This window comes from Tachyglossus aculeatus, chromosome 16, assembly GCF_015852505.1.
Source record: "Tachyglossus aculeatus isolate mTacAcu1 chromosome 16, mTacAcu1.pri, whole genome shotgun sequence".
Classification (NCBI taxonomy): domain Eukaryota; kingdom Metazoa; phylum Chordata; class Mammalia; order Monotremata; family Tachyglossidae; genus Tachyglossus; species Tachyglossus aculeatus.
The window spans coordinates 44,825,419-44,850,472 of record NC_052081.1 but is presented as its reverse complement, the minus strand read 5'-3'; the positions used below and the strand labels follow the sequence as shown (position 1 = coordinate 44,850,472).

Genomic DNA, 25,054 nt, shown 5'->3' with positions numbered 1-25,054 from the left:
ATGGCATTTGTTGAGCGCTTATTATGTGCAAGGCACTGTTCTAAGCGCTGGGGGGATACAAGGTGATCAGGTGGTCCCACCTGGGGCTCACAGTCTTCATCCCCATTTTACGGATGAGGGAACTGAGGACCAGGGAGTAATAATAGTAATAACGATGGCATTTGTTAAGCGCTTACTATGTGCCAAGCACTGTTCGAAGCACTGGGGGGGATACAAGGTGGTCAGGTTGTCCCACCTGGGGCTCATAGTCTTCATCCCCATTTTACGGATGAGGGAACTGAGGCCCAGAGAGTAATAATAGTAATAATGATGGCATTTGTTAAGCGCTATGTGCCAAGCACTGTTCGAAGCGCTGGGGAGGTTACAAGGTGATCAGGTTGCCCCACCTGGGGCTCAGTCTTCATCCCCATTTTACAGATGAGGGAACTGAGGCCCAGAGAGTAATAATAGTAATAATGATGGCATTTATTAAGCGCTTACTATGTGCCAAGCACTGTTCTAAGCGCTGGGGGGGGGGGGGGGATACAAGGTGATCAGGTTGTCCCACCTGGGGCTCACAGTCTTCATCCCCATTTTACGGATGAGGGAACTGAGGCCCCGAGAGTAACAATAATAATGATGGCATTTGTTAAGCGCTTACTATGTGCCAAGCATTCTTCTACGTGCTGGGGATGATACAAGGTGATCAGGTTGTCCCAAGGGGGGTTCACAGTCTTCATCCCCATTTTACGGATGAGGGAACTGAGGCCCTGAGAGTAATAATAGTAATAATGATGGCATTTGTTAAGCGCTTACTATGTGCAAGGCACTGTTCTAAGCACTGGGGGGATACAAGGTAATCAGGTTGTCCCACCTGGGGCTCACAGTCTTCACGCCTATTTTATGGATGAGGGAACTGAGGCCCCGAGAGTAATAATAGTAATAATGATGGCATTTGTTAAGCACTTACTATGTGCCAAGCATTATTCTAAGTGCTGGGGATGATACAAGGTGATCAGGTTGTCCCACGGGGGGTTCACAGTCTTCATCCCCATTTTACGGATGAGGGAACTGGGGCCCAGGGAGTAATAATAGTAATAACGATGGCATTTACTGAGCGCTTATTATGTGCAAGGCACTGTTCGAAGCGCTGGGGGGACACAAGGTGATCAGGTTGTCCCACGGGGGGTTCACAGTCTTCATCCCCATTTTACAGATGAGGGAACTGAGGCCCCGATAGTAATAATAATAATAATGATGGCATTTGTTTAGCGCTTACTATGTGCCAAGCATTCTTCTAAGCGCTTGGGATGATACAAGGTGATCAGGTTGTCCCACGGGGGGCTCACAGTCTTCATCCCCATTTTACGGATGAGGGAACTGAGGCACAGGGAATAATAATAGCAATAATGATGGCATTTGTTGAGCACTTATTATTTGCAAGGCACTGTTCGAAGCGCTGGGGGGATACAAGGTGATCAGGTTGTCCCACCTGGGGCTCAGTCTTCATCCCCATTTTACAGATGAGGGAACTGAGGCCCCGAGAGTAATAATAATAATAATGATGGCATTTGTTTAGCGCTTACTATGTGCCAAGCACTGTTCTAAGCGCTGGGGATGATACAAGGTGATCAGGTTGTCCCAAGGGGGGTTCACAGTCTTCATCCCCATTTTACGGATGAGGGAACTGAGGCCCTGAGAGCAATAATAATAATAATGATGGCATTTGTTAAGCGCTTACTATGGGCCAAGCACTGTTCTAAGCGCTGGGGGGGGGGGATACAAGGTGATCAGGTTGTCCCACCTGGGGCTCACAGTCTTCATCCCCATTTTACAGATGAGGGAACTGAGGCCCCGAGAGTAATAATAATAATAATGATGGCATTTGTTTAGCGCTTACTATGTGCCAAGCACTGTTCTAAGTGCTGGGGATGATACAAGGTGATCAGGTTGTCCCAAGGGGGGTTCACAGTCTTCATCCCCATTTTACGGATGATGGAACTGAGGCCCTGAGAGCAATAATAATAATAATGATGGCATTTGTTAAGCGCTTACTATGGGCCAAGCACTGTGCTGGGGGGGGGGGGGGGATACAAGGTGATCAGGTTGTCCCACCTGGGGCTCACAGTCTTCATCCCCATTTTACGGATGAGGGAACTGAGGCCCCGAGAGTAATAATAATAATAATGATGGCATTTGTTTAGCGCTTACTATGTGCCAAGCACTGTTCTAAGCGCTGGGGATGATACAAGGTGATCAGGTTGTCCCAAGGGGGGGTTCACAGTCTTCATCCCCATTTTACGGATGATGGAACTGAGGCCCTGAGAGCAATAATAATAATAATGATGGCATTTGTTAAGCGCTTACTATGGGCCAAGCACTGTTCTAAACGCTGGGGGGGGGGGGGATACAAGGTGATCAGGTTGTCCCACCTGGGGCTCACAGTCTTCATCCCCATTTTACGGATGAGGGAACTGAGGCCCCGAGAGTAATAATAGTAATAATGATGGCATTTGTTAAGCGCTTACCCTGTGCCAAGCACTGTTCTAAGCGGCGGCTGGAAGGCCCCTCACGACCCCTCACCTTCGACCGCTTCCGGTGGTCTTGGCCTTCTCCCCTCACGGGCGGACAGACAGGCGGCCGGCCGCCGGGCCCGCCCTCTTTTACGACAGATCCGGCCGTAAACCGCGCCCGCCGTGCGACAGTGGCGCCCCGCTCTCCCTCCCAGAACCATAGAGAGCAGCCCGGACAGCCGCGCCCGCCTCCTAGTGGGCGGCGGCCGGTGATGCACCGCCTCTCCTGCTGCTCCCCTGATTTTTTAAAAAATGATCATTCATTCAATCGCATTTATTGAGCACGTACTGTATGCATTCATTCATTCCATCGTATTTATTGAGCGCTTACTGTGTGCAGAGCACTGTACTGAGCGCTTGGGAAGCACAAGCTGGCAACATAGAGAGACGGTCCCTGCCCAACAGGCTTCTAGAGTGTGAGCCCACCTCATATGTCAAACAGTGGTTCTCCCCCATCTTCAAAGCCTTATTGTAGGCATATCTCTTCCAAGAGGCCTTCCCAGACTAAGCCCCACTTTTCCTCATCTCCCACTCCTTTCTGCGTCACCCTGACTTAATAATAATAATAATAATGGTATTTAGTAAGCGCTTACTATGTGCAAAGCACTGTTCTAAGCGCTGGGGAGGTTACAAGGTGATCAGATTGTCCCACGGGGGGCTCACAGTCTTAATCCCCATTTTACAGATGAGGTAACTGAGGCCCAGAGAAGTTAGGTGACTTGCCCAAAGTCGCACAGCTGACAAGTGGCGGAACCGGGATTTGAACCCATGACCTCTGACTCCAAAGCCCGGGCTCTTTCCATTGAACCATGCTGCTTCTCCCTTCGCTCTTCCCCGGCCCCACAGCACTTATGTATATATCTGTAATTTTATTTCCTTGTATGATGTCTGTTTATCTGTATCGATGCCCCCTCTAGATTGTGAGCTCGCTGTGGGCAGGGATTTTTTTTTTAATGGCATTTTTATTAAGCGCTTACTATGAGCAAAGCACTGTTCTAAGCACCAGGGAGGTTACAAGGTGATCAGGTTGTCCCACGGAGGGCTCACAGTCTTAATCCCCATTTTACAGATGAGGTGACTGAGGCCCAGAGAAATTAGGTAACTTGCCCACAGTCACACAGTTGACAAGTGGCAGAGCCGGGATTTGAACCCATGACCTCTGACTCCAAAGCCCGGGCTCTTTCCATTGAACCCTGCTGCTTCTCACTTCACTCTTCCCCCGGCCCCAGCCCCGGCCCCACAGCACAGACTGTGAGCCCACTGTTGGGTAGGGACTGTCTCTATATGTTGCCAACTTGTACTTCCCAAGCGCTTAGTACAGTGCTCTGCACACAGTAAGCGCTCAATAAATACGATTGATTGATTGATTGATTGATTATGTATATATCTGTAATTTTATTTCCTTGTATGATGTCTGTTTATCTGTATCGATGCCCCCTCTAGACTGTGAGCTCGTTGTGGGCAGGGATTGTCACCATTGGTTGTTGTGTTGTTCTTTGCCAAGCGTTTAGTACAGGGCTCCGCACACAGTAAGCGCTTAATAGATATGATCAAATGAATGAATGTCGGTCCGGCCCGTCCTTCCCCGTGGGTGTCGCCTGCCTGCCTCTCCCCGAGGGGTGAATCCCCACCTCAGTTTCCACAGGAGGCCTGGACTATATGTTGCCAACTTGTACTTCCCAAGCGCTTAGTACAGTGCTCTGCACACAGTAAGAGCTCAATAAATACGATTGATGATGATGACTGATGCTGTGATGGTCTTCGAGACTGCAGCAGGTTGTGGTGTTGGATTGTGAAGACCGGCAGGAAGGGCGGCGGAAGAGGATCCGGGGGTCCAGGCGGATGGGGAGAGATGAGGAGTGGGCATCGGGGTGTCTACTTGGGGTGGGGGGCTGCCTTTACGAAAGCCAGTGACTGCAAGGCAGAAAGCAGGGGAAAACCTAAAATGAACCAGAAGTCAGAGGGACCCGGAGTCTAATCCCTGCAGAAACTCCTCACCCTGGGCTTCAAGGCTGTCCATCCCCTCGCCCCCTCCTACCTCACCTCCCTTCTCTCCTTCTCCAGCCCAGCCCGCACCCTCCGCTCCTCTGCCGCTAATCTCCTCACAGTTAGGCCTCGCTCTCGCCCGTCCCGCCATCGACCCCCGGCCCACCTCATCCCCCGGGCCTGGAATGCCCCCAATCCCTCTGCCCATCCGCCAAGCTCGCTCTCTTCCTCCCTTTAAGGCCCTACTGAGAGCTCACCTCCTCCAGGAGGCCTTCCCACACTGAGCCCCCTCCTTCCTCTCCCCCTCGTCCCCCTCTCCATCCCCCCATCTTACCTCCTTCCCTTCCCCACAGCACCTGTATATATGTATATAGGTTTGTACATATTTATTACTCTATTTATTTATGTTACTTGTACATATCTATTGTATTTATTTTGTTTTCTTAGTATGTTTGGTTTTGTTCTCTGTCTCCCCCTTTTAGACTGTGAGCCCACTGTTGGGTAGGGACTGTCTCCATATGTTGCCAATTTGTACTTCCCAAGCGCTTAGTACAGTGCTCTGCACATAGTAAGCGCTCAATAAATACGATTGATGATGATGATGATGCTCCGCCGCGTGTCTGCTGTGTGACCCTGGGCAAGTCACTTCCCGAATTGTACTTTGTAATAATAATAATGATGATGACATTTGTTAAGCGCTTACTAGGTGTGAAGCACTGTTCTAAGTGCTGGGGGGATCCAAGGGGATCCTTAGGAGGCCTTCCCAGACTGAGCCCCTTCCTTCCTCTCCCCCTCGTCCCCCTCTCCATCCCTCCCCATCTTACCTCCTTCCCTTCCCCACAGCACCTGTATATATGTAGATATGTTTCCTTCCCTTCCCCACAGCACCTGTATATACGTATATATGTTTGTACAGATTTATTACTCCATTTATCTTACTTGTACATATCTATTCTATTTATTTTATTTTATTAGTATGTTTGGTTTTGTTCTCTGTCTCCCCCTTCTAGACTGTGAGCCCGCTGTTGGGTAGGGACTGTCTCTAGATGTTGCCAACTTGTACTTCCCAAGCGCTTAGTACAGTGCTCTGCACACAGTAAGTGCTCAATAAATACGATTGATGATTGATTGATTGATCAGGTTGTCCCATTAGTGAAGAACTGCAAACCTTTAGCACAATGCCCAGGTAATAATAATAATAATAATAATAATAATAATAATAATAATGGTATTTGTTAAGCACTTACTATGTGCAAAGCACTGTTCTAAGCGCTGGGGGGATACAAGGTGGTCAGGTTGTCCCACGGGGGGCTCACAGTCTTAATCCCCATTTTACAGATGAGGGAACTGAGGCTCAGAGAAGTGAAGTGACTTGCCCAAAGTCACACAGCTGACAATTGGCGGAACCGGGATCTGAACCCCTGACCTCTGACTCCGAAGCCCGGGCTCTTTCCACTGAGCCACACTGCTTGCAGTGCCATTCAAATAGCCCATCCCTGGCTGCCCCCAGCCTGAAATAAACAATTAAAAAAACTACACCTTATCCCTGCCCTTTGTCCATCCCCGACCCCGGGGAGAACACAGGAAAAATTCCCCTTCCAAATTGCTCTCTTCCACCCTTTTCCTAATGTTGTTCCATGGAGATTCCAAGTCCCTGGAGATACTCGCCACTTAGTTTCCCCGGAGGTCTAACCCAAGTCCCTGTTGCTGTTGCGTAGCTCTGTCAGAGCACTCTTGGGTAAACCGGCAGAGGCTGGGGCATTTCTGAAACAGATGGCCGGGCTTCTTTCGAGAGAACCATCCTCCCACTCCCAGCCCCAGGTCTCTTCCTCCCTTCAAAGCCCTACTGCAGTGTGGCTCGGTGGAAAGAGCCCGGGCTTTGGAGTCAGAGGTCATGGGTTCAAATCCCGGCTCTGCCAATTGTCAGCTGTGTGACTTTGGGCAAGTCACTTCACTTCTCTGTGCCTCAGTTACCTCATCTGTAAAATGGGGATTAAAACTGTGAGCCCCCCCATGGGACAACCTGATCACCTTGTAACCTCCCCAGCGCTTAGAACAGTGCTTTGCACATAGTAAGCGCTTAACAAATACCATCATTATTATTATTACTTAGAGCTCACCTCCTCCAGGAGGCCTTCCCAGACTGAGCCCCCTCCTTCCGCTACCCCTCCCCACCCCCCCGCCTTACCTCCTTCCCCTCCCCACAGCACCTGTATATATGTATATATGTTTTTACATATTTCTCTATTTATTTTACTTGTACATATTTATTCTATTTATTTTATTTTGTTAATATGTTTTGTTTTGTTGTCCGTCTCCCCCTTCTAGACTGTGAGCCCCCTGTTGGGTAGGGACCGGCTCTAGATGTTGCCAACTTGGACTTCCCAAGCGCTTAGTACAGTGCTCTGCACACAGTAAGCGCTCAATAAATATGATTGAATGAATCAATGAATGATAAAATGGAGGCCTTGAAGCAAAGAGATCTGGAATCAAAGGTCTGTGGGGTTCAGTTAATCAAGTGTATTTATTGGGCACATACTTTGTGCAGAGCACTGGAATAAGCGCCTGTTGAGCGATCATCCTCAGGTTTCATGCTGGAACATATACGCCTGTACTTTCTGCCCTCCAGGAGCTCACAAGCTAATGTGGGAGGAGGAAGAGGATGTAGACAGGCAAATTGATGAATAAACAAAGAGCAAGTGTGGGAAAAGAGCCATAAACAAACACATGGGTAAATGAGTCGTTAATTTAAAAGCAAACGGATAAACACAAAAGAAGGATGAGGAAGAGCGAATCCTGTTTGGAAGAAGTTCTAGGAGACAGCCAAGTCAGGGGGAGTGATGGATCACTTTCAGCACCTCCTTCCCATCCTAAATCGGTCGATTATATTTATTGCGTGCTTACTGCGTGCTTACTTGTACTTCCCAAGCGCTTAGTACAGTGCTCTGCACACAGTAAGCGCTCAATAAATACGATTGATTGATTGATTGATTGATACTGTGTGCAGAGTACTGTACTAAGTGTACTAAGTGTACTGTACTAGAGAAGCAGCGTGGCTCAGTGGAAAGAGCCCGGGCTTTGGAGTCAGAGGTCATGGGTTCAAATCCCGGCTCCGCCACTTGTCAGCTGTGTGACTTTGGGCAAGTCACTTCACTTCTCTGGGCCTCAGTTCCCTCATCTGTAAAATGGGGGCTAAGATTGTGAGCCCCCCGTGGGACAACCTGATCACCTTGTATCTCCCCAGCGCTTAGAACAGTGCTTTGCACATAGTAAGCGCTTAACAAATACCATCAGCATTATTATTATTATTATTAAGTGGTCAGGAGAGTACAATCTAACAGTGAGCTTGCAAGTTTAAAACAGCAGATGGACCGTGTCCAGCCAACCTCTAGAAAAACAGCTTGGTCTAATGGAACTAGCAGGGACCTGGGAGTTTGAAGGATCTGGGTTCTACTCCTGGTCTGCTGTGTGACCTTGGGCAACTCACTTCACTTCTCTGTACCTCAATTCCCTCCTCTGTAAAACGGGGATTAAGTCTGAGAGCCTCATGTGGGACATAGGTCGTATCCAACCTGATTAGGGTGTATCTACCTCAGCGCTTAATACAGTGCCTGGCACATAGCAAGCCCTTAGCAAGTACCACTTAAAAAAGAAAAAACTAACAAACAAAAAAAACCCTGCACAGCTTTGACCTCTCCCCCCCACCTACCCACCCTCTCCTTTCCCTGAGCTGAACATAGGTTAAGCCGGCGGGGAATGCGGGAGAGAGGGTAAGGTGAATCTTGAATGAAAAAATTGGAAATTCCCTGCTTTATGTGCTCCCAAACTTTCGGCTCCAAAGCCGATTCTCCCCGTTGCTTCCACACCCCACCCACACCCCCCTCTCTCCAGCCAGCCTAACATGCCCATTTTCCATGAACATCAGGGAAAAAAACCCCAAAAAAGCTTTGAGACCACGGAGGGAAGGAAGGGGGAAGAATTCTACCCAGGCACAAGTCCAAATCTTTGACCTAACCATCCTTTTCGGTGCCAACTTCAGCCAGCTATGGCACCCTTGCCCAGAGCCCCACGATGGACAACCTGATCACCCTGTAACCTCCCCAGCACTTAGAACAGTGCTTTGCACATAGTAAGCGCTTTATAAATGCCATAATAATAATAATAATAATGATAATAATAATAACCAAAGTGGGGCCGGCCCTCTCCCCGGGGATGTGGGGATGGGAGAGGGGAGGTAAGCAGGCGAGGAGTTGAGTAACTCATGTGATTACAACCTAGGAGATGCATTACCCCCAAAAGTTGAGAAGCAGCGTGGCTCAGCGGAAAGAGCCCGGGCTTTGAAGTCAGAGAGGTCATGGGTTCAAATCCCGGCTCTGCCACTTGTCAGCTGTGTGACTCTGGGCAAGTCACTTCACTTCTCTGGGCCTCCGTTAACTCATCTGTAAAATGGGGATGAAGACTGTGAGCCCCCCCGTGGGACAACCTGATCACCTTGTAACCTCCCCAGCGCTTAGAACAGTGCTTGGCACATAGTAAGCGCTTAATAAATGCCATTAAAAAAAAAAAAGGTCTGCTCAAGCCCAGCGGCAGGGATTCCCACCCGCGGGCCACTGACCCCCACGTGCTGGAGAGGAGGGGCACACACGGTTCGTTAGAAGGAACAGGATTTATGTTGCATACTTCAACTACAAGGATTTTTCGACTGGTCTTAAGGGCCAGAACGCCGGAGGCGGGGTGGGGGGTGGGAAGGACAGGCGTTCTTTCCACCCTCCACCTTCCTTCCCCCAACTAAGGAGCATCCCGTCCCCTCCCAACCCCCTCCCCAACACGGCGTTACTAGCCCAGTCCAAGGGCCGCTCAGATGATGCTGGTCGGGGTGAAGACGGGGGTCACACACAGCACGTCGGCGATCTCCCATCCGCAAGAAAGCGGCTTGCACCTGCTCTCGCGGTCTTCCTCCGCCTGCAGGAGTTTCCTTTGCAGATCTTCCCTGGAACGAGAGGCTGGATAGGAGCCCAGGTCCCCCCTCGGCCCCTGCCCGAGGAACAGAGACCCTGTTCGGCCCGCGAGGCCCAGCCCGACAGCAGAGCGGCCTAGAGCCCGGGCCTGGGATTCAGAAGTGGATACCGTCCCCTTCTGCGTCGCCCTGACTGGTTCCCTTTTTAAAAAAAAAATGGCATTTATTAAGCGCTTACTACGTGCAAAGCACTGCTCTAAGCGCTGGGTTAGAGAAGCAGTGTGGCACAGTGGAAAGGGCCTTGGCTTTGGAGTCAGAGGTCATGGGTTCATATCCCAGCTCTGCCACTTGTCAGCGGTGTGACTTTGGGCAAGTCACTTCACTTCTCTGGGCCTCAGTTACCTCATCTGTAAAATGGGGATGAAGACTGTGAGCCCCCTGTGGGACAACCTGATCACCTCCCCAGCGCTTAGAACAGTGCTTTGCACATAGTAAGCGCTTAATAAATGCCATTATTATTATTATTATTATCAAGGTGATCACGCTGCAGAGAAGCAGTGTGGCTCAGTGCAAAGAGCACGGGCTTTGGAGTCAGAGGTCGTGGATTCAAATCCCGGCTCCGCCAATTGTCAGCTGTGTGACTTTGGGCAAGTCACTTGACTTCTCTGTGCCTCAGTTACCTCATTTGTAAAAGGGGGATGAAGACTGTGAGCCCCCCGTGGGACAACCTGATCACCTTGTAACCTCCCAGCACTTAGAACAGTGCTTGGCACATAGTAAGCGCTTAATAAATTCCATCATTATTATTATTTATCAGGTTTATAATAAATGGGACATGGACTAGATCCAGCCTGATTAGTTTGTATCTATCCCAGTGCTTAGAACAATGCTTGGAACGTAGTAAGCACTAAAAACTGTAAAAAAGAAAACAACAACGACAAAAATACAAGACCTGGGTTCTAATCCAGGCTCTACCACTTGTCTGCTAGGTGACCTTGGGAAAGTCACATCACTTCTCTGTGATGATGTTGATGATGTGCCTCAGTTACCTCATCTGTAAAATAGCGTCTAAGACTGTGAGCCCCATGTGGGACATGGACTGTGTCCAACCTGAGTAACTTGTATTTACCCTAGCGCTTAGTACAGTAGAGAAGCAGCGTGGCTCAGTGGAAAAGAGCATGGGCTTTGGAGTCAGAGGTCCTGGGTTCAAATCCCGACTCCGCCAACTGTCAGCTGTGTGACTTTGGGCAAGTCATTTAACTTCTCTGGGCCTCAGTTACCTCATCTGTAAAATGGGGATGAAGACTGTGAGCCCCCCATGGGACAACCTGATCACCTGGTAACCTCCCCAGCATTTAGAACAGGGCTTTGCACGTAGTAAGCGCTTAATAAATGCCATTATTATTATTATTATTATTATTATTATTATTATTATTATTACAGTGCCTGGCACATAGTAAGCGCTTAACAAATAACATAAAAAAAACCTAGCAGACAGGGACACGCCAGAGGGAGTTGATTGACAGCCTACAATCTCAGAGACAAGAGTCACACTCTGGAAGGAGAGGGGAGTCTCATGGGGAGGTCCTTGGGACCTCCATCCTTCAATTATATTTATTGAGCGCTTACTGTGTGCAAAGGGCCGTACTCCTCTCATGCCGCTTTGTGGTTCTCCAGAGAGGAGCTTTGTCGAGGGTGGGAACAGACCGGAGTGGGAGAGGAAGAGTGTGGTGATATGGTTATGTTAAGAGGCTGAATGGGGGGCCTAATGACAACTATTCCCCTGGATCATGGAACTGGATGGGCAAGTTAAAGACTAGCTAATTAGCCTCCCTGACTGCTCCTTTCCCCGGACGGCTGGCATTCAGTCAAAGCACAAAATATGGCGAGGGCTTGGATTGCCTCCCCACTCCCACAAGCCCCACAGCCTGGAGACCACACTTTCCCCACCCGATGCAACCTCCCGCCATTCGACCACAACGAGGACTGAAGTCTGGCCTCCCTAGAAAAGTGGTGTGGCCTAGCAGAAAGAGCACAGGCCCGGGAGCCAGAGGCCCTGGGTTCCAACGTCGGCTCCACCAACGTGGGACCTTGTGCAAGTCATTTCACTTGTCGGGGCTTCAGTTCCCTCAGCTGCAAAATGGGGATTACAGTACAGTAGAGAAGCAGCGTGGCTCGGTGGAAAAGAGCATGGGCTTTGGAGTCAGAGGTCATGGGTTCAAATCCCGACTCCGCCAACTGCCAGCTGTGTGACTTTGGGCAAGTCACTTCACTTCTCTGGGCCTCAGTTACCTCATCTGTAAAATGGGGATGAAGACTGTGAGCCCCCCATGGGACAACCTGATCACCTGGTAACCTCCCCAGCGCTTAGAACAGTGCTACTACGAGTGTGAGCTCCACGTGGGACCTGATGATCTTGCATCTCCCCCAGCACTTAGTGCAGTGCTGGATGCTTAGAAAGCGCTTAAATACTTCAGTTATTATCGTCGTCGTCATCATTACCTCCTGCAAGGCCCCTATTTGAGTCAGCGGCGTGGAGGAGCCCGAGAAGTCCCCACTTCTCCAAGGAGTGGAGCGGTGCGACCGCGCACGGCCCGAAACCGAATTCTGGGGGGACGGCGGCTCTTCCCGCGCCCCTCCGCGGACTCATCTGCGCCCCGGACCGCCGCCTCCGCTTAAGCCGCTGCAGACCACAGCCTCCCCCTCACCAGGGCATCCTGGACATGGTGTAGATGATTCGGCCGGGCCGGGCCCCGCTGAACGGGGAGGTCGGGCCCACGGTATAAGCGCCCATGTTCTCAAACGTCAGCCAGTCTCCCACTTGTAGGTCGGGCAGCTGCAGGCCCTCGGCGATGGGGTCAGGTCCGTCGCAGGCCGGGCCCCAGAGGCTGCTGCTGTAAAGGGGCTGATTGGGAGGGGGTTCCTGCATGGACAGAAAGAGCACACGTCAGACCCCCCACCCCGAGCGATGCCGTTATTAGGGCGGGCCGGCAGGCCGACCAGCCCAATGTTCCGACGGGAGGTGCCAAACAAGGAAAACTCTATTGGGTTGTACTCTCCCAGGGGCGCTTTTTTTTATGGTATTTGTTAAGCGCTGACGATGTGCCAGGCACCGGGGCAGTTACAACATAATCAGGTTGGACACAGTCCACGTCCCACATGGGGCTCGCAGTCTTCATCCCCATTTTTCCCCTGATTACCTTGTATCTACCTCAGCGCTTAGAACAGTGCTTGGCACATAGTAAGCACTTAACAAATACCATTATTATTATTATTATTATTATTATATACCACTATTACTATACAAATACCACTATTATTAAATATAATATAATATAATTTAGTATAATTTATAATGATATATCATTAATAATATAGTAATAAGATTAATATAGTATATTGATAATAATATATCAATGCTAATCAATACTAATGTGGTGTATTAATAATAATACAGTGATATAATATAATGTAATATAATATATAATATAATATAATATAATAATATAATATAATATAATATATAATGTAATGTAATGTAATATATCATTGATAATATAGTAATAAGATTAATATAGCATATTGATAATAACATATTTCTGACAATTAATATTAATGCAGTACATTAATAATAATGCAGTGATATAATATAATATAATACAATATAATATTATATTATATTGTATTATATTATAATACAATATAATACAATACAATACAATACAATACAATACAATACAATATAATATAATATAATATATAATAATATAGTATAATACAATATAATATAATATATCATTAATAACAAAAGAGATTAATAATGAGATTAATACAGTATATTGATAATAATATGTTAGTGATAATTAATATTGATATGGTATATTAATAATGCAGTAATATGATATGATGTCAATATAATAATATAATAATGATAATAGTAATAGTGGTATTTGTTACGCGCTTACTACGTACCACATTCTGTACTAGGTACTGGGGTGAATGCAAGCAAACTGGGTTGGACACAGCCCCTGTCCCACCTGGGGTTCACAGTCTTTAATCCCCATTTCACAGATGAGGGAAGTGAGGCATGGAGAAGTTAAGCGACTTGCCCAAGGTCACACAGCAGACAAGTGGCAGAGCCTGGATTAAAACCGAGGTCCTTTTGACCCCCAGGCCCATGCTTTAGCCATTAGAGCAATATGACAGAGTCAGGAGACATGTTCCCTATTGTCCCACCTGGGGTTCACAGTCTAGTAGGGGGGACAGTACGTACTGAATCTTCATTTTTCAGATGAAGAAACTGAGGCTCAGAGAAGTTTGGTTAAAATCACATCTCCTCCAAGAGGCCTTCCCCGACTAAACCCTCATTTCCTCTTCTCCCACTCCCTTCGGCGTTGTCCTCGCACTTGGATTTGCCCCCTTTATTCGCCCTTCCCTCAGACCCACAGCACTTAAGTCCATATCCGTAATTTTACTCATTCCTATTAATGCCGGTCTCCCCCTCTTGTAAGCTCCTTGTGGACAGGGAACGCATCTACCAACTCGGTATACTGGACGCTCCCAAGCGCTTAGTACAGTGCTCTGCACACAGTAAGGGCTCAATAAACACCACTGATTGCATGAGCAATCACTAAGACCTTAACCAACTAACCTTCTGCAGGACGGGGGCAGGGCAGGTGTTGTCAAAGAGGACGGAGTTGAAGGCTCCAAAAACACCGTCGTTCACACGGTACATGATGCTCTTGGGAGTGACACCGCCAGCACCTGTGAAGGGGAAGCAGCGTGGCCCGGTGGACAGAGCACGGACCAGGCAGACGGAGGGGCCTGGGTTCTAATTCTGCCTCCACCGCCTGTCTGCTGGGTACATCACTTCACTTCTCCGGGCCTCGGTTCCCTCATCTGTAAAATGGGGATTAAGACCTGGAGCCCCACAGGGGACAGGGACTGTGCCCAACCCGACTCGCTTGTAGCGCCTAGTGCAGTGCCTGGCACATAGTAAGCGCTCTCTATCTCGGGGGTCTTCCCACCGGGCCTCGGCCAGCACCTGGTGACCGTCTCCTTGCCTAACCTACCGTCTGAGCCGAGGCGCTCTGATGGGATGTCTTCTTTGGCGACGATGTTGACGGCCAGGGTGAACGAAGAGGCCACATAGTAGCGCCCAGGCTCTGCAATGATTTCCACCCCGCAGCCCTCTGGGAAATACAAGTCCAAGGCAGAGTTGATCACAGAGGCTAGCTGGTTGAGGAGAGAAAAAGAAAAAGAAGCGGGGAGGAAAAGAAAAGAAAGACGGACATTTTTACTTTGCTCCTGACATTCTCACAGGCCTGGGTGTCAGATGATTTGGGTTCTAATTCCGGCTCCGCCCCTTGTCTGCTGGGTGACCTTGGGCAAGTCACTTAACTTCTCTGGGACTCAGTTTCCTTATCTGTAAAATGGGGATTAATAATAATAATGTCGGTATTTGTTAAGCGCTTACTATGTGCAAAGCACTGTTCTAAGCACTGGGGTAGATACAAGGTAATCAGGTTGTCCCACGTGGGGCTCACAGTCTTCGTCCCCATTTTACAGGTGAGGGAACAGAGGCCCAGAGACGTTAAGTGACTTGCCCAAAGTCACACAGCTGACAAGCGGCGGAGCTGGGATTTGAACCCATGACCTCTGACTCCAAAGCCCAGCCATGCTGCTTCCCCTAAGGCTGTGATTAAGGATTAAGGCTGTGAGCTCTATACGGGACAGGGACTGTGTCCAACCCCATCATCTTGTATCTCCCCCAGCGATTAGTACAGTGCCTGGCACACAGTAAGCGCTTTACAAACACCACAATTTTTATTATCATTACCTATTTCCCGTCCCATTTTACCTCTTCAAACCTGACCGTGGAGTTTTCCGGACCGGGGAAGCCACCGCCAAGGTCCAGTAGGTGCATCCCGTAACCCAGCTCGGCTCCCATTTCGAACACTAGCCGGGCATCTGCTATGGCCTGAGTGAAAGCCTGAGGGTCACAACAGGCACTGCCAACGTGGAAGCTAGGAAAGAAGAAACCAACCCCAATGTCATTTACGCTGGGATCGAAATTTGGGAGCTTTCCTCAAGGAGGTTACAGTCTAATGGAGGAAACAGACACAGCTATGAGTTTGCCTTCCAATCCTCCCATCCTCAAAAAAAAAAAGTATAGGAAAAATATCTCCTTTTCCCCCAACTTCCCACTTCTTCCTAGGTCTTATTTACCCCCACCTTCGAAACTAGGTCACTACTTCTGCTCTAACCTACACATTTACGCCCTCATATCCACCCAACTTGCAATCCCTCCCATTTAAATATTTACTCGATGACAGAACCATTTTTTCATTCATTCGACTGTATTTATTGAACGCTTACTGCATGCAAAGCACTGAACTGAGCGCTTCCTGACCTTTCTCCTATCTGTAAATTATTTTGGGTCTGATTCCCCAGCTAGACTGTAAGCTTCTAGAGGGCAGGGATCATGTCTTGTATATATGTCTTGTATATACCTGTATATATGTATATATGTTTGTACATATTTGTTACTCTATTTATTTATTTATTTATTTTACTTGTACATATCTATTCTATTTATTTTATTTTGTTAGTATGTTTGGTTTTGTTCTCTGTCTCCCCATTTTAAACTGTAAGCCCACTGTTGGGTAGGGACTGTCTCTATATGTTGCCAACTTGTACTTCCCAAGCGCTTAGTACAGTGCTCTGCACACAGTAAGCGCTCAATAAATACGATTGATGATGATGATGATGTCTTCCAGCTCTACTGCTCTGCACACAGAGACTAACCCCCCCTTTTCCTCTGCTCCTCCTCCCCTCCCCATCACCCCGACTTACTCCCTCTGCTCTACCCTCCCCACCCCACAGCATTTGTGTATAGATGTACGTATTTATTATTCTATTTATTAGTGATGTGTATATATTTATAATTCTACTTATTCATTCATTCATTCAATCGTATTTATTGAGCGCTTACTGTGTGCAGATCACTGTACTAAGCGCTTGGGGAGTCCAAGTTGGCAACATATAGAGACGGTCCCTCCCCAACAGTGGGCTCCCAGTCTAGAAGACTGTATTCATATTGATGCTATTGATGCCTGTCTACTTGTTTCCCAAGCACTTAGTACAGTGCTCTGCACACAGTAAGCACTCAATAAATACGATTGAATGAATCCCCCCTTTCCTCCTTCCCCTCCCCACAGCACCTGTATATATGTATATATTTGTACGTATTTATTACTCTATTTTATTTGTACATATTTATTCTATTTTATTTTGTTAATATATTTTGTTTTGTTCTCTGTCTCCCCCTTCTAGACTGTGAGCCCACTGTTGGGTAGGGACCGTCTTTATATGTTGCCAACTTGTACTTCCCAAGCGCTTAGTACAGCGCTCTGCACACAGTAAGCGCTCAATAAATACGATTGAATGAATGAATGAATGAATGAATGAATGAATGAATATCTGTCTCCCCTCTTCTAACCTATGAGCCCGTTGCTGGGCCGGGATCGTCTCTGTTGCCTAACTGTGCTCCCCAAGCGCTTAGTACAGTGCTCTGCACACAGTAAGCGCCCAATAAATACGACTGAATGAATCCCCCCCTTACCTCCTTCCCCTCCCCACAGCACCTGTGTATATGTATATATATTTGTACGTATTTATTACTCTATTTTATTTGTACATACTTATTCTATTTTATTTTGTTAATATATTTTGTTTCATTCTCTGGCTCCCCCTTCTAGACTGTGAGCCCACTGTCGGGTAGGGACCGTCTTTATATGTTGCCAGCTTGTACTTCCCAAGCGCTTAGTACAGCGCTCTGCACACAGTAAGCGCTCAATAAATACGATTGAATATCCGTCTCCCCTCTTTTAAACTATGAGCCCGATGCTGGGCCGGGATCGTCTCTGTTGCCTAACTGTGCTTCCCAAGCGCTTACTACAGTGCTCTGCACACAGTAAGCGCCCAATAAATACGACGGAATGAACGAAGGCACACAGTAGATGCTCAGTAAATACTCCTGATTGATTGATGCGGATTCTCTGCAAAGAAAGAGAGAGACTGGCTGATGTGGGGAGCCTTCCAGCAGTCAGAGACAATGGGGGAGAGAGAGATCGCGCCTGGTTTTTACCTTATGCCAATCACGTCCGCATTCATCTTCTTGGCGGTTTCCAGCAGATGTCTGCAGGACTTCAGCGTGGCTCCAAACTTGATGTTCAAGTGGGCAGGAGACTTAAATTCATCTGTGGCAATGCACAAAACCATCCTGTGGGGAGAGAGGCCCCCCCACTTCTCCTCCTTGGTGTGGGCCCTACCCTCCCTGTCAAGCCGGGGGAGGAAAGGAGGGAGGCAAAGGAGGGGCAGGCTGGTTATCAACCTCTCACCATCTCCCGCTGCTGTAGGACTTTTCTCAGAAAAGTATTAATTAAATACCTTTACTCAGTAAAGGTAGAGAAGCAGTGTGGCCTAATGGATAGAACATGGGCCTGTTAGTTCGGAGGACCGGGGTTTGAATCCCGGATCCTCCACTTATCCTTCCAGACTGTGAGCCCGCTGTTGGGTAGGGACCGTCTCTATATGTTGCCAACTTGGACTTCCCAAGCGCCTAGTACAGTGCTCTGCACACAGTAAGCGCTCAATAAATAGGATTGATTGATTGATTGATTATCTGCTGTGTGACCTTGGGCAAGTCACTTCACTTCTCTGTCCCTCAGCTCCGTCATCGGTAAAATGGGGATGCTGTGAGCCCCTCGAGAGTCAGATACCTGCGTCCTAATCCTGACTCTACCAATCGCTTGCTGCGTGACCTTGGGCAAATCACTGAGCTTCTCTGTGCCTCAGTTTCCACGCCTCTAAAAGGGGAATTAAATACCTGCTCTCCCTCCTGCTGAGACTGTGAGCTCTGTGTGGGACAGGAACTGTGTCTAATCTAATTAACTTGTACCTGGTAGGGACTGTCTCTATATGTTGCCAATTTGTACTTCCCAAGCACTTAGTACAGTGCCCTGCACACAGTAAGTGCTCAATAAATACGATTGACGATGATGATGATGATTAACTTGTACCTACCTCAGCATTTAATCATCATCATCATAATAATAATGATGGTATTTGTCAAGCGCTTACTATGTGCAAAGCACTGTTCTAAGCGCTGGGGAGGTTACAAGGTGATCAGGTTGTCCCACGGGGGGCTCACAGTTTTAATCCCCATTTTCCAGATGAGGTAACTGAGGCCCAGAGAAGTGAAGTGACTTGCCCAAAGTCACACAGCTGACAGTTGGCGGAGCAGGGATTTGAACCCATGACGCCTGACTCCAAAGCCCGGGCTCTTTCCACTGAGCCGCGCACAGTGTTTGGCATATAGTAAGCGCTTAAGCGAATACCAGAAAAAAAAATCCATTCCGGCGACTAGAACCCATTTGGCCACCCCAAGTGTCCCCCGGGGAGCCCAACATTCAACATACCTGGCCCCGGGGTAGCGTTTGGCCACTTTTACTAGTTCGACTTCATTGTCAAAGGTCATCGCCCGGACCCCGTGTCTGGCAGCGTATTGGATGTGCGAGATCTGTTTGCAGGGGTTGGCATAAATGATCTTGTGACCAGGGACTCCGATGCTCTGCACCAACTCAATCTCTTTCTGGAGATGCAAAAAGCGGGACGTGAAGCGGGGCCACCAATGCATTGCCACGAGAAAGGAATTTAGGCTACATTTAGAGAAGCCGCATGGCCTAGTGGCAGGAGCACAGACTTGGGAGTCAGAGGGCGTGGGTTCTAATCCCGCCTCCTGTCTCCTGGGTGACCCTGGGCAAGTCGCTTCACTTCTCCGGTACCTCATCTATAGAATGGGGATTAAGGCCGTGAGCCCGGGTGGGACGGGGACTGCGTCCAAACCTGATTACCTTGTATCTACCCCACTGCTGAAACAATGCTTGGCACATGGTAAGTGCTTAACAGATACAATAATGATTATAATTATAATTGTACAATATAATAATATTTTATATTATTAGTGCTAATTAGTATTAATCAGCACTAATAATATTTATATAATAATGTGATAATAATTATATTATATAATTATATACTAATTATTATAATTAATATTATATTACATGTAATTATGTGTGATGTAATTACATTGGTATTGATTAACAATTAATTTATTATATTAAAATCATATAGTGATTATCTAATTAAATAATATATTAATTATTATTGGTGCTTATATATAATAATATATTATTATATAATGATATATTAATAACATGCTATTAATATACTATATACTATACTATCAAGATACTATACTACTAATATAATAATAATAAATAATAATAATATATTATTATTATCATCATCATCAATCGTATTTATTGAGCGCTTACTGTGTGCAGAGCACTGTACTAAGCGCTTGGGAAGTACAAGTTGGCAACATATAGAGACAGTCCCTACCCAACAGTGGGCTCACAATCTAAAAGGGGGAGACAGAGAAGAAAACCAAACATACTAACAAAATAAAATAAATAGAATAGATATGTACAAGTAAAATAAATAAATCTAGTAATAAATATGTACAAACATATATACATATATTATTATATTATAATTGTTATTGTTATTATTCCCGGGCAGAGATCAGGGGCCAGTAACCACTGTGGCTAGAAGGGGACAGTGAAGACTTTAGAGGTGATTATTCTAGGGAGAAAAATTACACCAACAGGGCAAATTTCCTCGACAACCGGCAGAGTTAAACGGACACGCAGAGCCCAAGTCTAACGTTATCTGTATCGTGATGAAAGCCAAACCTCGTCCGGATGGTCCTAGGGAGAAAAATTACACCAACAGGGCAAATTTCCTCGACAACTGGCAGAGTTAAACGGACACGCAGAGCCCAAGTCTAACGTTATCTGTATCGTGATGAAAGCCAAACCTCGTCCGGATGGTCCTAGGGAGAAAAATTACACCAACAGGGCAAATTTCCTCGACAGCTGGCAGAGTTAAAAGGACACGCAGAGCCCAAGTCTAACGTTATCTGTATCGTGATGAAAGCCAAACCTCGTCCGGATGGTCCTGGCTGCCTCCAGAGTTCCCACCCACTGATTCAGGAGTTTCAAACCACAGGGATGACCCAGCATTTGGGCCTACAAACAAGCTCCGCACGCGTATTCGTCATTCCTCACCACATCCCGGGAGGGGGAGAGGGAGGGGAGGTTTAAGGAAGACGAGGAAGGTTGGCTGGATTCTCCCCAGGTCACTCTTAATTATAATAATTAGTCATATCGATCAATCAATCATATTTACTGAGCGCTTACTATGTGCAGAGCACTGTACTAAGCGCTTGGGAAGTACAAGTTGGCAACATATAGAGACAGTCCCTACCCAACAGTGGGCTCACAGTCTAGAAGAAGAAGAAATCTTTCCCGCTTTCAGTTGAAATGTTATTTATGAACTATTTTTGAATTTTGCAATGACTTCCCCTCCGTTAAGAAAAGCCAAGTCAGTCAAACTCAGTTGTGGGGGGAGACAATGTTCCATTCAATTCAAATGTAACAATAACCCACAACTCTCGGACCAACTAGATTATTATAGTTGAGTACTTACTATGCACCAAGCATTAATAATAATAATAATGGCATTTGTTTAAGCACCATGTGCCAAGCACTGTTCTAAGCACTGGGGTAGATACAAGGTAATCAGGTTATCCCACATGGGGCTCACAGTCTTAATCCCCATTTTACAGATGAGGGAACTGAGGCACAGATAAGTGAAGTGACTTGCCCAAGGTCACACGGCTGATACGTGGCGGAGTCGGAATTAGAACCCATGACTTCTGACTCCCAAGCCCGGGCTCTTTCCACTAAGCCACGCTGCTTCTTATGGTATTTGTTAAGCGGTTACTATTTCAAGCATTGTTCTAAGCACTGGGATAAATACAAGGTTATTAGGTTGTCTCACTTGGGGCTCACAGTCTTGATCCCCATTTTACAGATGAGGTAGCTGAGGCACAGAGAAGTGAAGTGACTTGCCCAAGGCCATACAGCAGACAAGTGGCAAAGCCGGAATTAGAACCCATGGCCTTTGACTCCCAAGCTCGTGCTCTTTCCACTAAGCCACGCTGCTTCTCTGTATTGTATTAAGCACTAGGGTAGCCCAAATGGGTTTTACAGTTATCATCATCATCATCAATTGAATTTATCAATCATCATCATCATCATCATCATCATCATCATTGATCCCGCTCATCATCATTCATCAATTGAATTTATTGAGCGCTTACTATATTAGAGCACTGTACTAAGCCCTTGGTAGACTACAATTCAACAGAGTTGGTAGATACATCCCCTGCCCACAACGAGTTTATAGTCTTGAGGGGGAGACAGACATTGAATATAGATACAACCAAATAATTGATAATATATAATCTAAGAAATGATAATAATAATAATGGCATTTATTAAGTGCTTACTATGTGTTCGAAGCGCTGGGGAGCTTACAAGGTGATCAGGTTGTCCCACGGGGGGCTTACAGTCTTAATCCCCATTTTACAGATGAAGTAACTGAGGCCCAGAGAAGTTAAGTGACTTACCCAAAGTCACACAGCTGACGAGTGCTAGAGCCAGGATTAGAACCCATGACCTCTGACTCCCAAGCCCGTGCTCTTTCCACTGAGCCACGCTGCTTCTCTATGGTATTCGTTAAGTGCTTACTATATTACTAAGTATATATATATATATATATATATATATATATATATATATAAATTCGTTAAGTGCTTACTATATTACTAAGTATATATATATTATGTATATATAATATATATATTTATATATGTATATATAATATATATATATAAGCCCACTATATATTACTATATTACTAAGAGAAGCAGCGTGGCTCAGTGGAAAGAGCACGGGCTTTGGAGTCAGAGGTCATGGGTTCGAATCCCGGCTCCACCACATGTCTGCTGTGTGATCTTGGGCAAGTCACTTAACTTCTCTGGGCCTCAGTTACCTAATCTGTAAAATGGGGATTAAGACTGTGAGCCCCACGTGGGACAACCTGATCACCCTGTATCCTCCCCAGCGCTTAGAACAGTGCTTTGCACATAGTAAGTGCTTAACAAATGCCAATTATTATTATTATTATTATATGCCAAGCACCATTCTAAATTCTGGATTAGACATACAGTTATCAATTTGGACGTCATCCCAGATAGGATGTAGGATTTAATCCCCATTTTACAGACGAGGAAATCGAGGCACGGAGAAATTAAAAGACTTGCCCAAGGTCAGACGGGGGGCCAGGATTAGAACCCTGGTGCTCAGATTCCTAGGCCCGTGCTCTTTCCACTAGGCTATGCTGCTTCTAAGTAGGAGGAAGACCAGGCATTGAACCCCCATTTTACAGATGAGGAAACTGAGGCACAGAGACTTCTTTCATTGAATCATATATATTGAGTGCTTACTGTGTGCAGAGCACTGTACTAAGTGCTTGGGAAGTGAAGTTAAGGGACTTGCCCAAGGTCACCCAGTCAGCAGGTAGGGGAGCCAGGATTAGAAGCCAGGCCTTCTGATTCCCAGCCCCGTGCTTATTGAGTGCTTCCTGTGTGCAGAGCACTGTTCTAAGTGCTTGGGAAGCAGCGTGGCTCAGTGGAAAGAGCCCGGGCTTTGGAGTCAGAGGTCGTGGGTTCAAATCCCGGCTCCGCCAACTGTCAGCTGTGTGACTTTGGGCAAGTCACTTCACTCCTCTGGGCCTCAGTTCCCTCATCTGGAAAATGGGGATGAAGACCGTGAGCCCCCCGTGGGACAACCTGATCACCTTGTAACCTCCCCAGTGCTTAGAACAGTGCTTTGCACGTAGTAAGCGCTTAATAAATGCCATTATTATTATTATTATTGGGAAGTGAAGTTAAGGGACTTGCCCAAGGTCACCCAGTCAGCAGGTCGGGAGCCAGGATTAGAAGCCAGGCCTTCTGATTCCCAGCCTGTGCTCTTCCCACTCAGACCAACTCCGATGGGGAGCCCAAGACGAGCAAGCGGTCCACTGAACCCCACAGCTCATTTTCCTCTCTTCCACCCTCCCGTGCCCCGGTTCCCATGACTCTTACTTTACTGGCACAGTCGAATCCGGTCCCCAGCTCCGCCAGGGTCTTCACCACCCCTCGGCTGCCGTTACACTTCACGGCATAGAAGGGCTGGACGCGGGGCAGGGCCTTCAGGAAGCGCAGGTGCTTCCTCACCACATCACCCAGGTCTGCCACGAAGAAGGCGGCGACGTCCCCCTAGGCCGAGGACAAGGCCGTGAGCTGCAACCGCCCCCACCCCAACCGACCAGTCGAGCCCTTCCTGAGTGCGGTGCGCTGTACTAAGCGCTTGGAAGAGCGCAACAGAACAGATTTGGCAGAAGTGATTTCTGCCCACAATTATTTCGTTAATATGTTTGGTTTTGTTCTCTGTCTCCCCCTTTTAGACTGTGAGCCCACTGTTGGGCAGGGACTGTCTCTATATGTTGCCAGTTTGTACTTCCCAAGCGCTTAGTACAGTGCTCTGCACACAGTAAGTGCTCGATAAATGCGATTGATGATGATGAAGGAGCACTCCGCTGTGGGGTAAACGATTGTCCACGGAGCGAGAGGGGCCTCCAGGCTCTAGCTCTGGATGGAGCAACCAGGAGAAGCACTGAGGCTCAAGGACTTTCCGGGGCGCCGCCAGGGTCCTCGGGCTCTTTCCTCCCTCTCGTCCCGCCCTTGCCCAGGGCTGAGCCATCACTCACCCGCCGCGAGCCCTCCAAGGTCAAGCTCTCCAGCAGCTCTCTGGTGGCAAAGTCGCCCTCCTCCACCATCACAAAGTCTGATTCCCGCAGGTACCCAGCCATGGCCAGGAGCCAAGAGGGATGCTAGATGGATCGGTTCCCACCGTATAAAGTATGCAACATACTGGGGGTGGGGAGAGGAGAGGGACAGATGGAAGTGAGCTCCCCCCTCCCACCGAAGCCCTTTCCCACCTTGAGAAAGACGGCTCCGGTGGGCAGATGGCATGGATGCCCTCACCCTCCCGCTCGGGCTCAGGGCTGCGGCCTGTTTGGCCCTTCCGCTCATCGGCAGGGAAGGGGACGATGGGGCATCACCACCCCCATCTTTTGGGATAGAGGCCTCTGGGATCGAGATGGTGCCCTCCCGACTTGCCCTGCTGCTAAAGGGGCTTCTAGGGAGAAGGAAGAGAAGGCAAGTTCTACAGATGGACAACAAACAGGGAGGAGAGAAGCTGCCTTCTCCAGGGGAGGAGATGGATGAGTCCAGTGACCTTGGACAGGTTGGACGGTGCGGTGGCGTGGGGGAGGGGGGAGGTCACATACCCAATCCTTGGGGAGAAGGGAAGGCTGCCCCTTGCCACCCCCCTCCCGCCCCCCAAGGCATCCTCCTTACCGACCCCGTCCTCCTTCCCTTGGGAGCAGTCGGGTGTGATGCTAGGGGGGCTGGCAGGTGAACTCAGAACTTTTGCAACACCCCGAGGAGTAGCTGCTGCTGGGGAGCCGAGGTCCT

General features: G+C 47.8%; 2 protein-coding genes across 8 annotated transcripts in view; both read right to left on the bottom strand.

The window, feature by feature from the left end:
• The window catches only part of NDUFS5 (NADH:ubiquinone oxidoreductase subunit S5), a 27,625-nt gene extending 6,446 nt beyond the window's left edge, over positions 1-21,179 (bottom strand). Inside the window, exon 1 of one of the 3 annotated variants that reach the window (XM_038757725.1) lies at positions 21,162-21,179. The gene's annotated coding sequence lies outside the window, so the exon portion shown is untranslated. Of the gene's footprint in view, positions 1-2,507; positions 2,591-21,161 lie in introns of those variants that run through there. The other 2 variants (XM_038757723.1, XM_038757724.1) reach the window with 2 other exon arrangements.
• Positions 9,186-25,054, bottom strand: AZIN2 (antizyme inhibitor 2). 5 transcript variants are annotated; one of them, XM_038757718.1, is made up of 10 exons: positions 24,938-25,054; positions 24,286-24,448; positions 23,621-23,794; positions 18,978-19,150; positions 17,645-17,779; positions 15,356-15,521; positions 14,568-14,730; positions 14,147-14,259; positions 12,204-12,418; positions 9,186-9,528 (listed from the first exon to the last, which is right to left on the bottom strand). In XM_038757718.1, the coding sequence occupies exons 2-10, from the start codon at positions 24,385-24,387 to the stop codon at positions 9,396-9,398; spliced, it is 1,374 nt and encodes a 457-aa protein (XP_038613646.1). In that variant the 5' UTR covers positions 24,388-24,448; positions 24,938-25,054; the 3' UTR covers positions 9,186-9,395. The 5 variants fall into 5 exon arrangements, with proteins under 5 accessions (XP_038613646.1, XP_038613647.1, XP_038613650.1 ...); XM_038757719.1 differs by having other exon boundaries at positions 24,942-25,054; XM_038757722.1 differs by lacking the exons at positions 23,621-23,794; positions 24,286-24,448; positions 24,938-25,054 and adding an exon at positions 20,569-20,588.